The following is a 13,704-nucleotide window of genomic DNA, read 5'->3' as shown; positions in this document are numbered from 1 at the left end:
TCTAAAGAAAACATTGAAGGCAATTTTCTTCAAATTCCAGGTAATTACAGCAGTCTAAGTTAACTACTGGTTCAGAAGTTATTACCATTAAAAAGATTTATGTATCTTAAAGTAACCCCTACCGTCAAATTGATCTTCTCCCTCTGTCATCAGTTCATCATCAGAGCAAATGCTCAAAACATTCACCAACATTTCTGTTACTGTATAGGAAAAAATAAATCTTAATTCATTCCCTGTAGAATTTAAAATATTTCCACACACACAAGATGTAACTAGTCACCAGCAACTATAGTGAATGAATTTCCCACATCACAGCCATTGCTCAGTAATCTGGTTTCAAAAATATGTGTTTTTCTTGATGTGCGTTGTCACAGAATTTAAAAAGCTCAGAAAAATAAGCAGTTAAAGAACACAGCAGAGCTTTCTCTCCTATCTTACAAGGAGTTCTTTTAGATACAAATTCTCTTCTTGCGTATTAGTATTTTTATATTAGGATAAGTATTTGAACTAGATTTTATGCAAAATTTACTTAAATATGAAAACATTTTGACTGCTCAAATTTAGGTTTGAAACGAGAAAGCTATTCCATTCCTGGCACCTGCAGGCATATAGCAGAAGCACAAAAATATTATTATATAAATATGGTGCAAACTACATGTCTTTTCAAATTCCCCTTGAAAAAATCGACGTCGTGGAATCACAAACTTGTCTCAAAAAGCTTGTAGTTTCTTTCTCCAGGAATCTCCCTATTCTGCCACTCAATCTTTCCCACTTATATCAGACTCTTTCTTAAAACAGTCCAACTTCTCCTCCCCCTAGAGTGTTCAGAAACCTATTCCAGAAGTTCAGTCAGATGGTTAAACAACCCTGTAAATAGCTGTCTACATTTATTCATGACTAATTCATACAATCCCTGTGTTATCTGCTACGGTATTCTTCTCCATTCTTGGGAAAGAGCTACTCTCTACTTTAATGAGAAAAAAATAAACAAATGATTCTGATTTTGATCTGTTCAACACAGACCAGACAATACTGACACTGCATCTGTCACCAACAGTGGAAGTATGTATTTGTCCAAAGTCAAGACAAACTACAAGGGCCATGATTCCAGCAGTCTTACGCATACAGCGGGTCAATGAGCAACTTATTTAACAGCACTTGGTTGTCTCATTACCAGCATCATAACAAAAGCAAAATAAACAGTATTAACCCTTTGCTGTTGAAAATGTTATCTGCTGCATCATCAGGTAAGAGAGATATAAACAAAAATCTCCTTTCAAATGTCAGGTCCCTCTGTTTAGAAATAAAAAAATTGTTGAGTGGGTTAACCGCTCAACTCAGAATCCTAGGTTTATATGACTGTAAATATATCATCTCAAGAATACTTTTCAAAGAAATTTAAAGAGCTTTCCAGATCACACTTATAAAAAGAGCAGTTCCTGTCATGGAAGGATTTTAAACAGCCCCAAATAGCCTCTACCCTCATTGCTTTTTAACTGAAGACTACTTGGAGCCCCAGTGTCCTAGATTCAGTTATCAACTCAGGGCGGGGAGGGGGCAGGATCCGTGCTAAATTATCTTTTTTACAAGAAAAATTATAACTCAAAAAGTTATCTTTAATGAAGGTCAATCTGTTATAACTATATAGAAAAGGTTAAATTCTACATGAACATCTCAACGTAGTTTATACCTGTAACTATACAAGATTAATAATATATGCTAGTATATAACCTAGCATTTTGCAGAATATGAACAGTTTTCATATTGACTTCAAATGCAGCTCAGGTATATACCCTCAATGGAAATTACAATTTCTGTTAACACCTCTGCTTTATTAGATGCGGTTTTTACTACCTCAACTGAAACAGGTGAAGAAAACAACCATAACCTGTAGAACAAGTTGTACTTCAGTCTGTCCTTTCTCAGAAATGGCATTTTCACATACCAAAAAACCCCTCTGAATCAGTTTAACAACTTCACCGAATCTTATACCTAATAAAGACAAATACAGATACCCATTTTCACAAAAATTATGCTATTAATCTCTCATTGGTAAATATATTTTTTAAAAAATTTAAAAATCTTCCCAACATCAATCTGGGAGAAATAGGAAAGATATTCATTGATGTGTAACTTTTGCCTACCTTTTTCTCCAACAAATGGCAAAGACCATGTGAAAACATCCATAAAATTTGGTAGCCAGTAAGGATGAGGAGAATAATTGAACTGACGAATATTCATCACATTGTTTTCATATTTTAATACAGCAGCTAAAATAAAATTCAGACATTTTGAAAAGAATGTTTAAAACTTGCGAGTACCACAAATGTAAAGTCACAGGTTTGTTTTAGCTCTATTTTATACTATAGACAAAATAATCCCAGAGATACTCCATTCTCTTTCTTTCACAGGATTTACGGGACAGATTTCTAATGGAGAACTTTGGATTTTTATTGCACATGTTGCAGTTTAAGGTACTGTTACATGTCAATACAGTTCTTTACTATCCTATTATAGGTCTATAATAAACAAAGATTTTAAAAGGTCCTGAAAAGGTATAATTTCAACAATTTTAACAAAATCCTAACTCAGAACAGCAGTATATCCAGTATATCCAGATTCAGGTTTTATTCTTCCCACACTGTAAGCCTGGAGTAAAACCATAGAAATCTAGAAGATCAGGGAGAAGGGGAAGCACAGAGAAACAAAACAGAAAAACAGATGCATTCTAAAGCTAAATAAGCGTTGATTGCATTTTTCCATACTTACACTTGCATTACACTACGAATAGCTGATGTGAAAAAGGATTCTTAAAACGCAATATCCAGAGAGATGGTGAAAAAATGTGAAAAGCCGGTTGAAGCTATTTTTATTTCTCCTTTACTTTACAATCAGTGTAAGTAACAACAGCTCATCTTTTCCTCTATACAGTTAATCACCCTGCCTAAGTGGTATGGGTTGGGGGGGTGGTTCTTTGGAGGTGGGTGGAAGAACATGCAATGTATTTCATAGAAAAGAAGTCTTGGTTTCAAAGGAACACTGTTTGAACATTGGAGATCATTCATTCATCACATACTTGAAATGCCATACTTTAATGTCATACTTGAATTTCAGGCTTTATTTTTCATTATTTCTGTTGTTGAACTTTGTTCTCATCTATGAATAATATTAATTCACAGCTAAGCTCTTCTCTGTAATTCTGACTTGTAAATCTTTCTCCACACCATTAAGCACGCTCCTCCTGTGCAACTTTATCTTAAGCAGAGGACGGACAAAAATTAACTCCTTCTGTTTTACACCTCCCTAATAACATTTCCAAGGGTGATCAGTATTCAGATCAGTACTTGCTCTTTCTTGATTTCCCATGCACGGCCATTATGGCCCTGTATCATCACGATTAGACTCTCAGATGCCGTGACACACAACACAAACTACCTTATGCATAGGCTGCTGACCAATGCTCCCTCCCTTCCTTACTTAGTTCACAAACTAAAGACAACAGAGGAGTGAAAACTCACAGCACAGGAAAGCCTTGCCTGACTGGAAAACACCAGGTGATACATTCGTAAGTACTAAATAGCAACAATTTTTACAAAGGAAATGTTTGCCCACACTTGTGCTTCAAGTTACCCTTACAGGAGATCGTCATTTACGTCATGTGCTCTTCTTCATAATATAACTTTTATTAATGGAATTTTTTTTGTCCTTTAATTTCTTACCTGGCAAAAAATTGTTGCTATTAGATGACTTATCTAGTAAGACCATTTTATGTTTAGTATTACATACAGTTATTAATAACAAGTTCTTACCTTTATTATTGTAGACATCAAGGTAATTAGGTGCTGAAAAAATTGTTATTAATGACGGGAACCCTGTAGTTTGACTTTTCCTGTACATTCTATAACTGCAAAACCAAACAGATTATTTTACATCGTACAGCAATAAGCAATTAATTTTTATTTTACAGTGTGAATAATTGCTTGAAGGACACAAAGCACTTACCCTGCATCTTGTGCTTCGTGTGCTCTAATGATTGACAATAAATTATTATTTTGCAAAAATTCACAAACTGCTGGATAGCTGTGAAATGAAAACAACTATGAGTAAAAGAAATTATCTTAAAATATGCAGCAAGAGTCAGCATTAACACATCAAATAGATCATAGCATACTCTTACCTATAAAAGTACGAGCATCCTCTGACTGTATTGTGACTGAAATGCTCTTGTGAATTTTCATTTCCAAAATCTTCTGAAGGATCTGACCACAATAAGTCACACATTGGTCCAAATGCTGGAGGCTCTTTGAATCTATCTAACTGTTTGAGAAAAGGCAACAGCACAAAGACTCTTTGAATATTAAATCAGTAAGTTTTACACATTTGTTAAACTACATATCCATCAATACCAAGCGTTTTTAGAATAAATCCCAACCATATCAAAGAGAAGTAGTATCTGTATATTTTTTCCTCTCCTCCTCATGAAATAAGGCAGAGACATGCCAAAAGAACCAAACCTGTTAAGAGCAATAAGATTTATTAGTTGTAAAAAGAAGGGAGATAAATTCCAGACTGATGGATATGTGTAATACAAGGTCAAGTTACAGACAAGGAACAAAATGGTCCTTTTTCATGCACATGCCATATCTACCAATCTGGAGACACCACCAGGAATTAGCAAAGAGAAACAGTACAGAAAACAGGATGATAAAAGAAAAGCATGAATAATTAGCACTGACCAGAAGAGACTAAATATATCATCCAAAAAAAAAAAAACCAACCCCAACAAAAAAAAACCCTGAAACACCCATCTCCATAATGGATCGTTTAACAATGCAATGAAGAGGTGACTAGCTTAGCCGTCTTAGACTTCTTTCATACAGGCTTTATTTCTCAGCTACAGCCCTGGGGTAATGGGTCATAAGCATCTTGGGAGATGTCTTTGTCTGTTTTCGTTTCTGTAGCTGCTTCTTTACAGATTTCCACTTGGAAACACCTGCTTTAGCAGCCTGCAACTTTCCTAGTAACCACAGTGAAAAGGGGCAGAGGTAAGGAGGACAGCGCATTTGTTAACGTAAAAGGAAAATACTCTGCTTAAGTAAGTAACAGTCAATCAATCTCTGATGTCCCAGAAATGAAATTAGATATCCCAGATTCAATGTAAAGTTTATTTGATCTTTACGTAGCTGGAGTTTGTTCACAAGATGATTTTATCCAAGAAATGTAGGAACAGTTCTTTGATGGACAGTGCATTTATCTCACTTTACCTCCCATACCAAAGAAGATGACTTTGATGGTACTAGAGAACACTTAACTCTTCATGACAGGTTCGAAGGGAGGTTTGGTGAGCACCTGGTGAATTTGAGTCTAACGGTCCATAGGAATCCATTCAAATATGGAACCAGCAGTAGTGCCAAGCTCTCTCATGCCCTGGAAAATCAGAGCTCCCGAGGCTGCCACCTGTAACATAAGTGGAGAGGTCCAGATCTTTACAAATTCCTGCCAGATAATGGCAAGGCAGGTATTAACTGAAGTTGTTGTTGGAATTTATTCAATATTAAAAATCCGGTGGTTTAACATTTCCCACACTGGATGATAAACCCTGTATGGAATATTTCTTCCAGATTGAAGAAGTCAGTCCATCAACTTCTGCAAGTACCTGAATTTCTGTAGATTAAACCATCAAGTTTCTAAACCTCCAGCAATAAATTTGGGTCCAGAAGCTAACAGAAGCATTCACACAAGGAAGACTCAACTGTTTGCCGACTGATGTTTCCTGCAATACAGAAGGCTGAAAGCCTAGAAAGCATTTCTAAGAAATTTTATTGAGTTATTCTTCAAGGATTTTCCTTATGACTTTGGCCAAATGGATAGAGACATTATAAATAAAAAGTTTTGGTTGCTGCAAGCAATGCACCTCTCTCCCAAACTACTTTCTCATAGCATTGGAACAATAATGTAGCCATTTCTTGAAGGAGGTCAGTTTGTAAAAAATAAATATACTTACATACACACCAAATCGGTGTCTCCTTCACTAGACAGTCTACCAACTGGCATGGTTTGTAAGACATCTCAAAATTTAAAGAAGCATCTCAAAATTTAAGTGAGTGTCACTGCAAGCTACTCAACCCAGACTGTATATATAAAAATCAGAATAATCAACTTAAGGGTTTCTCTACATCGGCACGGCAAGAAAGTTAGCAAAGGACATGAGTCAATTCAAAACAGTTGTTACTGATTAACTATTTCTGAATATGTTGTGACTATGGCAAAACAGAATCTCAATACAAATTAGCTTAACATATTTCTAAACATGATTAAGGTAACTGAGAAAGACAGTTTCATTCAAGAGTAAGAATCACCACACCTGGTGTTAAAACAGAAATAGGTAGTATATTTTTTAATACATATCGTAAGATATTTAAATCTAAATTAATTTCTAGGTATTATGCAGTCAGGGCAACTAAACTGAAGTGCATCATACCTCCATATGGACGTTCAAATCCAGGAGTAGCAAAACCTTGGAGGTAGATTAAGCTACAGCAAATTAAAACTACTTTACTTTTGAGGCAAAAGACCTTCACAGAAGTTTCACATACTTGAAGATACAGACACCAGTTTTAATTAATCTGTCCTAATTTTCCTGAGAACTACCACAGAGTAAAGCCCTAAATGTGAAGGCCAGTGAAAAGTGGCAGTCATCTTATATATTACTGAAGAAAAGGAAATTCCAGCAGACCACAGAAAGGAAGCAAGGTATTATAAAGACAGATTCCCAGTAGTGCCCTCATATATTTCAAGGCACTTTGCTGATCAAGCCTTAGTATCAACAAGAACTAAACAAAAGAATGACCATCTGTTGCAAATGAGGAAGAAACTTCTCTGTCTCTCTTCTTTAAATTAAGAGTCCCCATGACCTTATCTGGACAACTCCCTCCTTATAAATCACCAGGCTTAAAATCACAATTCCTGGAATTTTGTTTCAGCAGAAGTCTTGGCAGTGTAAATGAAATCAACTAAACAGCACCTCTAAGTTGATGGACATGTGTCTGAAAGAGACACTCTTTACCAACACAATCAGAACATTTGCATAAACAAAGTTCAGAGAATAAAAATCGATTACTGCAAGTTTCATAAAATTCCATTTTCCCAGAAATAAGAAGCACTAGCAGCAATCTTTCTGGTTAGGCTTTACTGTCATAGCTACTATGACAGCTGTCCTCTACTGGAAATAAGTTTATGCCAGCAAAAATAATCATTTGTGTAGTTTAATCACTTTCCTGAATGTCAATAATACCGACAAAAGACTTCATCCAAAAGAAATTGCATCCGCACAGAATTTTTCTTTTTTTCTTCGGCGATTCGTATAGCGTTTATAGAGCTGTCTTTTCCCTTCTTATGCCAGATGATTACGCCTACACGTGTTTGCAGAGAAGACCTCTCCTTAATAAGAACTTTTGCTAATAAACCAGAAGGCTTGTAAGAATTGTCTCGACTGTTTACAGAAGTCATTTCACACATCACACTTGTACGACAAGTATATGGTATTTTCCTAGATATAGAAACAGCATTTCACATCACCCATTTAATTTAAATACATTTACAATGTCGGTGCATGCCAAGCTCTAATGCAGCTATTGACGCTGCTGCCAGCCCATGAATAGTGCCTCTTCTGAGTTACCAGATGATTCTTTAAAAAACAAAAAAGGCCCAAAGAACAGTTCTAATAACACTGCCTTACACTGATAAACGTGGTTTTCATCAGAAGCAATATACAATGCAGATTTTCATATATATATATATAAACATACAAGCTTATATTTCATCCTAACGTAGCCTTGAGTGTTATAGAAGCACATATGAAAGTACAGGCCAAGATGACAGAACTACCTTTTAATTAAATTTACTTGACACTTTGAAACGTGATTAGCTGCAAGACCGAGACTAAAACAAATCACAATCCTATTATGACAGTGGCTTTCCAAAGTGTTTTTCCAGACTATGTTTCCTTTACACTACTTTCTAGAAAGCTTTGACCATGTTTCTTTTCATCTGTAACGTGAGAAATGTTAAGGCCTTGTCAGAATGGCACCGTTTATTCACTCTGCTTTCTTACTTCTCTTTCTCTGCACAATGCATAGAGATTTCTGTACACGTTAGTATTTGCTCCGAAAATGCAACGTGCCTAAGTACACCACTGAGCTTGTAAATATGCTTCCTCTCTTTCTACCATTTTCTTCTCCTCTCACATTATTGTGCTTGGCAGTGTAATATCTGTAAGTGAAATAAGCTGACATTCCAGCCTCTGAAACGGTCCAGTCAGTACAAAAAAAAAATCTGGTGAATTCAGAAACGAGATTCAACTGGACAGCAGCCCATAAATCTGAGGAGAGGGAGAAGTAAAAAAGAAAAATGGAGCACAAGTGAAGGAGAAAATGCTAAGAAAATGAGAAATACAATAAATGAAGATAAAAGACAAAATGGGCCATCAATATTTATATACTATAAAACGAAATTAGGAACATACTTTTTCCTTCTGATATTTAGATCTTTTTTGAAATAGGCCCCACATAACTTCTTCCATATGCGGATAAACAACTTTTTTCTTCCATCCTTACCTATAATCCCAAAGCTGTCTTAGAACCACCTATTTCTATTTCAAGCTGAAATCAGCTACACTTTAGCTGTTACTAATCATAACAGGAATAGTTTTGATTTCCAAACGCAGCAGTCAAGATGTCAGCTAAGTTAACTGAAGTAAGTCAAAAAGGAGTATGCAAAAAGGAAAGCAACTGAGTTTGAAAATTCCCATCTGATACAATCTTCACCTGACATCAGCAGTCCATGCAAGTTGAAAGCAAGTTATTAGAAACAGATACCTCACGTCATCACAAGCTTCTTCCCTTTAAATTGCACACCACTATTTAGTGTTTCCATTGTATAATTTTTAAAACTTGATTTCATTCTTCTTACCGATATACTCAGCACATTTACCACAGCACTCCACAGCTGTTACTCAAATACCTACCAAATTTGCCATTTTAAATAGCAATCTGAATTTCTATTAAATACTGCAATTTCACACTCTTTCAAAACAAAAATCCACATGATGAAGAGAGTAAAAAAAAAAGTTTTCAAAGAAATGTAAGAATAACTGAAATACAATGTTTGATACACCAAACAATTTTAAGACTACAATTAACTTCTACGAGTTTTGTCCTGAAAGCCATGAGAATGCTAGCTCTTATCTAGAAAAAAATACAAAGCACTATTTCGATTGGATATGAAGCTCTTGACGTGTACTACCTGTCTCAGGAAGCTATGTGGAGTTTTTGAGAGGGTTTTTTGTGTGTGTTTTGTAACAGTCCCAGCTGTCCCAATGAGATCTACTAATGGAAAATGCACTCGATAATCCAGGATTTTTTAATTATGATACTGCTTAGCCTACATTTCAGTTCCTGATTTACACTTCCAAAAGAGACAAGAACAGAAAATAATATACTGACAATTTCACAAACATGACTTTGTATAGCATCATATAAATATCTCTATTTCCACTTATTTTCAAATACACAAAATACTCACTCTCCTAATGTCATCTAGTGTATTAATTTCTGGTGAAAGTCCACCATGAACACAAAGAAACTGTTGATTTAAAAGAGCAGCAAGAGGGAGACAATCAAAAGCTTCCATACAAGCATCGTAGACTCTTTCGGAGTACTTTATTTTACCTGCAGGAAACAAAATAGAAAATATTAAGAAATCCACATTAGATGGTAGAAGTAATCTAGCGGATCATAATTATAAGAGCTAATCTCAAAGTGAATGCTTAAAAAAACCCCAAAACAATGAGTATTTGGGGGTTTAAATGAGGATTTCCAAACACCACAACAGCAAGCACACTTCTAAGACATATTCTCTTCCATAACTATACACTTTTTTCATTTCTTCTTCTGTATCTCAAGTGTGGAGAAACTATTTTTTTTTTTAAAAAAAAACCACAGAATTACTTTGCGTTATACAATTATACAGCATACTTCAGTGTAAAATACTACTGAGAAGTTTGTGATTTCTCATTTACAGTGAAAAGCTAAGAACTGCTTATAGATTACATCACTTTTACCTACCTCAAAGAGGGTTTTACCAGGGCAAATGATCCATTTGTCACTGGATCAATACTTACACAAGCCTCCAAATGGAGAAGCAGCTTACATCACCAAAAGAGTTATCTTACTAGTATAGTTGAAATCAATTCCCCAAATGGAAAAACTACTTGGTAGTAGGGTTTTCTTGCTAGCTTCACAATGCTGCTCAGCAAGTTACTTTGCACTCCCGATTATAGCCAAGACAGCAACATAACCTTCCTCTCTCCAGGATTTTAAAATCAGGACTGATACATCAAGATTTACTCCATAATGTATCTTTACAGACAGCAGTCTTCTACATAACTTGCACTCCAACGCCGCACTTCGCTGCAATTCCACATAAGTCAATGGGGCCTCCAAATGTTTGCAAGACCTTAATTAAACTAACAGGCAAACATCTCTCAAGCAAAATGACAGACTGTAGATCAGCAGGCTGGAAGTAAGCTAATTTTAAATTCTTAGACAGTACTTACATTCTTGCTTAAAGGTAAAATACTCTGTTAGGTGTCTGCATTCATGGTTGCCTCTCAAAAGAAATAACGTGCTTGGGTAGAGAATTTTCAGGACCCATAAGTACAGCACACACTGTTGAAAAACAAAGATATCCAGTAAAATACACTAGTTTATAAGAACTTTAAAAGTTATTACTGAGAAACATTAAGTAAGAATGTTAACACCTTCAAAAGCAAGTACAGCTTAATGTGCCATTTTAAAATACAGCACTACTTCCCCGAGTCCAGTTCTGGACATGAGTTATGCAAATTGCTTATTACTTTTCTCAAGAACAGATGCACAGAATGCTGAAAAAATATTTATATTTACTGAACACTCAATAATAAAATAAACTCAGCAGAATTATACCACAGAACACTTTCATCTAGACAAATAATGCATGTGTTTGTGCCTAAAATCTGATTCTATAATATGATTCTAAACACTGGCATAAGAAGGAAAGCAAGACATTTATTAATAGAGATTGAAGAAAAAAAGCCCACAAAACTATTTACATTAAAGTCACCTATATCATTTGGAGACCGTTTTAAAACTAAGAATGGACAGAGTAAACCTTTTTTTTCCCCCAAAGCTGGGAAAGCTAGTTGTTTATTCAGTGTTCAAGCAGCAAATTCAAAGAATTATAGTAAGTTTCCATATATCATTATTATTGCAACATCAGCAGCAAACAGAGTTGAGGACAGAGCTACAGAACATGCACAATTTTTTCAGGTTAGAGTCTGTTACCACCCAGCAGTCCTGAATGCCCAAAATGTATTTCTTAAATTTCAGATCTGATTCTTGTATTTTTAACTCAGCACAGAAATCTCAAAACCCCAAAAGTTTTGGACTACACTGAAGTCACCTGAAAGTTGTTGTTATTATTATTGTTCTTAATCGAGTACCCTGAAGCTATCGTTCTTCAAAGTTATTTTGCATAGAATAGTAAGTACATGAAGGAAGAAAGAAAACAAAGGAACACTTTAAAAAACACAGCAAACATGGAGAAATACACCAAAGACTTCTACTGTGAAGTCTAGCTAAACTCATTACTGAATTTTTCTTATCTTCTTAGTAAAAATATGCAAAATAGTAATTTTTCTAATGATACCACTTGCTTTCCAATGTTTCTATAACTCTAAAATATCCTGATATATTGCAAAGTCCCCAGACTCTTTAGAACTGTTTCCCAGCAGAGAGCATAATCAGTTTCTTACAAAACAACTGCTTATCATCAAATGAATACATGAATTAATCTGGCAAATTCTACAATTGTGAACTGTTTTAGTTAAGTCAGTTTGTACGAAAAATTTATAAAAGCTGACAACCTTGAAAACCTTTCATAGAAAACTGGCAAAATAGTGCCTTCCTTTCAGTGAATGGATACTACATTTGATTAAATTGCTGAGATTTACACATTCTCAAGCATGTTACCTATTAAGCACAAAAAGAAATTTGTTTTTAACCTTTCCTGTACTGGCATATTTATTTTTTATTATTAAATACAGACAGACTAATGTCAGAGTTCTCTATGTCCTGTTACTTCCAATACAGAAAAGAAGAAATTGCACACACTTATGTGAAGGACTCCATCTTGATCCCAGCAGTTCGTTATATACAATCACGGTAGCATTTCATTATCTTTCCTATTAGAAGTTATGACATTTTTAATTGGAAATGGGTTACTACTAAAATATCAATGCAATTAAAGATGTTTCAGGACAGACTGATTAAGAATTTATTAGTGAAAAATCAAATTTTACTGTTTGTACATTTTCAGAAAATTTTACCTTCACTTTTCGCTGAAAAGTCAAGTATTTTACCAGAAGTATATTACATTTCCAATCACTAAGAAAGATTTTTAAAGTAACCATATATGAAAATTCCTGGAGATCAACTTAAACTTCCTGAATGTAAATTAAGGCAAAAACTTAAGTAGGAAAATATTTTTAAGGTTAAAGTGGAGAATAAATGGCTGATTTTCATGTACTACTTTTTTCTTTCTCAACAGGACCACAAAGCACAGCCCCACCTTCATGCACTTGCAGCAATTCAACTTCATTCAGACAATCTGCCATGTATTTCACCGATGTTCCAACAGCCATTCAGAGCAGAAGAGAGCAGATTATCTCAATGAAGAAAGACAAGCCTTTTAAGAACCCTGGAGTGGTTTTCAAAAGTATAGTGAGAATATCTTTACATATTCCACAAGTATATTTAGCATGACAAATATTATACTAAAAATTAAATTAAAATCATATGAGGGAAAAAAGATTGAGCCTGTTCTTACTAATATATTCAAGAACATCCATTGTTCAAAAGTTTTTTGGAAATTTAATGGTTGAAAAGCTTTCATACCATGTTTTGATATATTAACATATATTGTTGCTATGTAAATGTCCTTTTCAAGGACAATTACATTATTTGTTATCATCAAGAACAGGCCAAGAAGACTGAATTAATAAATATGGAATGTCTGTCGAAATTTTTCCTTATAAATGACTTTGAGGCAATCACTCTTGCTGCATCTCCTGTTTGTCTACCATCTCTAACAACCCCAAAAGACATTGGGGGCTGAAGGCATGCCCTTCACCGTATACATCCACACATTATTAGAACGGCATAATTTTAATACAGAAATGAAGTAGCATACACCATGACTTGCAAAATACTATTTCAAATGGTATGCCACTCTATTAGATTTGGTATCTATGAAGACATCCCAAGCTGAGGCACTTCCCAAGCTGGCTCCAGAAGAATAGTTAACTTAATCACAGAATCATCATAGAATAGTTTGGGTTGGAAGGGACCTCTAAAGGTCATCTAGTCCAACCCCCCTGCCATGGGCAGGGACATCTTCAACTAGATCAGGTTGCTCAGAGCCCCGTCCAACCTGACCTGGAATGTTTCCAGGGATGGGGCATCCACCACCTCTCGGGGCAACCTGTGCCAGTGTTTCACCACCCTCAGCGTAAAAAATTTCTTCCTCATAGCCAGTCTAAATCTACCCCCCTTTAGTTTAAAGCCATTCCCCCTTGTCCTGTCGCAACAGGCCCTGCTAAAAAGTTTG

At 35.2% G+C, this 13,704-nt stretch overlaps 1 protein-coding gene across 5 annotated transcripts in view; it reads right to left on the bottom strand.

Moving 5' to 3' along the window:
* PPP3CB (protein phosphatase 3 catalytic subunit beta) overlaps positions 1 to 13,704 on the bottom strand; it is a 32,110-nt gene that overhangs the window by 14,676 nt on the left and 3,730 nt on the right. For all 5 annotated transcript variants that reach the window (XM_009277666.2, XM_009277671.2, XM_009277668.2 and 2 more), the window contains exons 3-9: positions 10,616 to 10,727; positions 9,583 to 9,728; positions 4,178 to 4,317; positions 4,003 to 4,080; positions 3,810 to 3,904; positions 2,145 to 2,270; positions 123 to 200 (exon numbers count right to left, since the gene is read on the bottom strand). In XM_009277666.2, coding sequence (XP_009275941.1) covers positions 123 to 200; positions 2,145 to 2,270; positions 3,810 to 3,904; positions 4,003 to 4,080; positions 4,178 to 4,317; positions 9,583 to 9,728; positions 10,616 to 10,727 — 775 coding nt within the window. The remainder of the gene's footprint in view (positions 1 to 122; positions 201 to 2,144; positions 2,271 to 3,809; positions 3,905 to 4,002; positions 4,081 to 4,177; positions 4,318 to 9,582; positions 9,729 to 10,615; positions 10,728 to 13,704) is intronic.

This window comes from Aptenodytes forsteri, unplaced genomic scaffold (genome assembly GCF_000699145.1).
Source record: "Aptenodytes forsteri isolate BGI_AS27 unplaced genomic scaffold, ASM69914v1 Scaffold15, whole genome shotgun sequence".
In the NCBI taxonomy this organism is placed as follows: Eukaryota; Metazoa; Chordata; class Aves; order Sphenisciformes; family Spheniscidae; genus Aptenodytes; species Aptenodytes forsteri.
The sequence above is the reverse complement of the archived record's forward strand: the minus strand, read 5'-3'. Positions and strand labels throughout refer to the sequence as shown.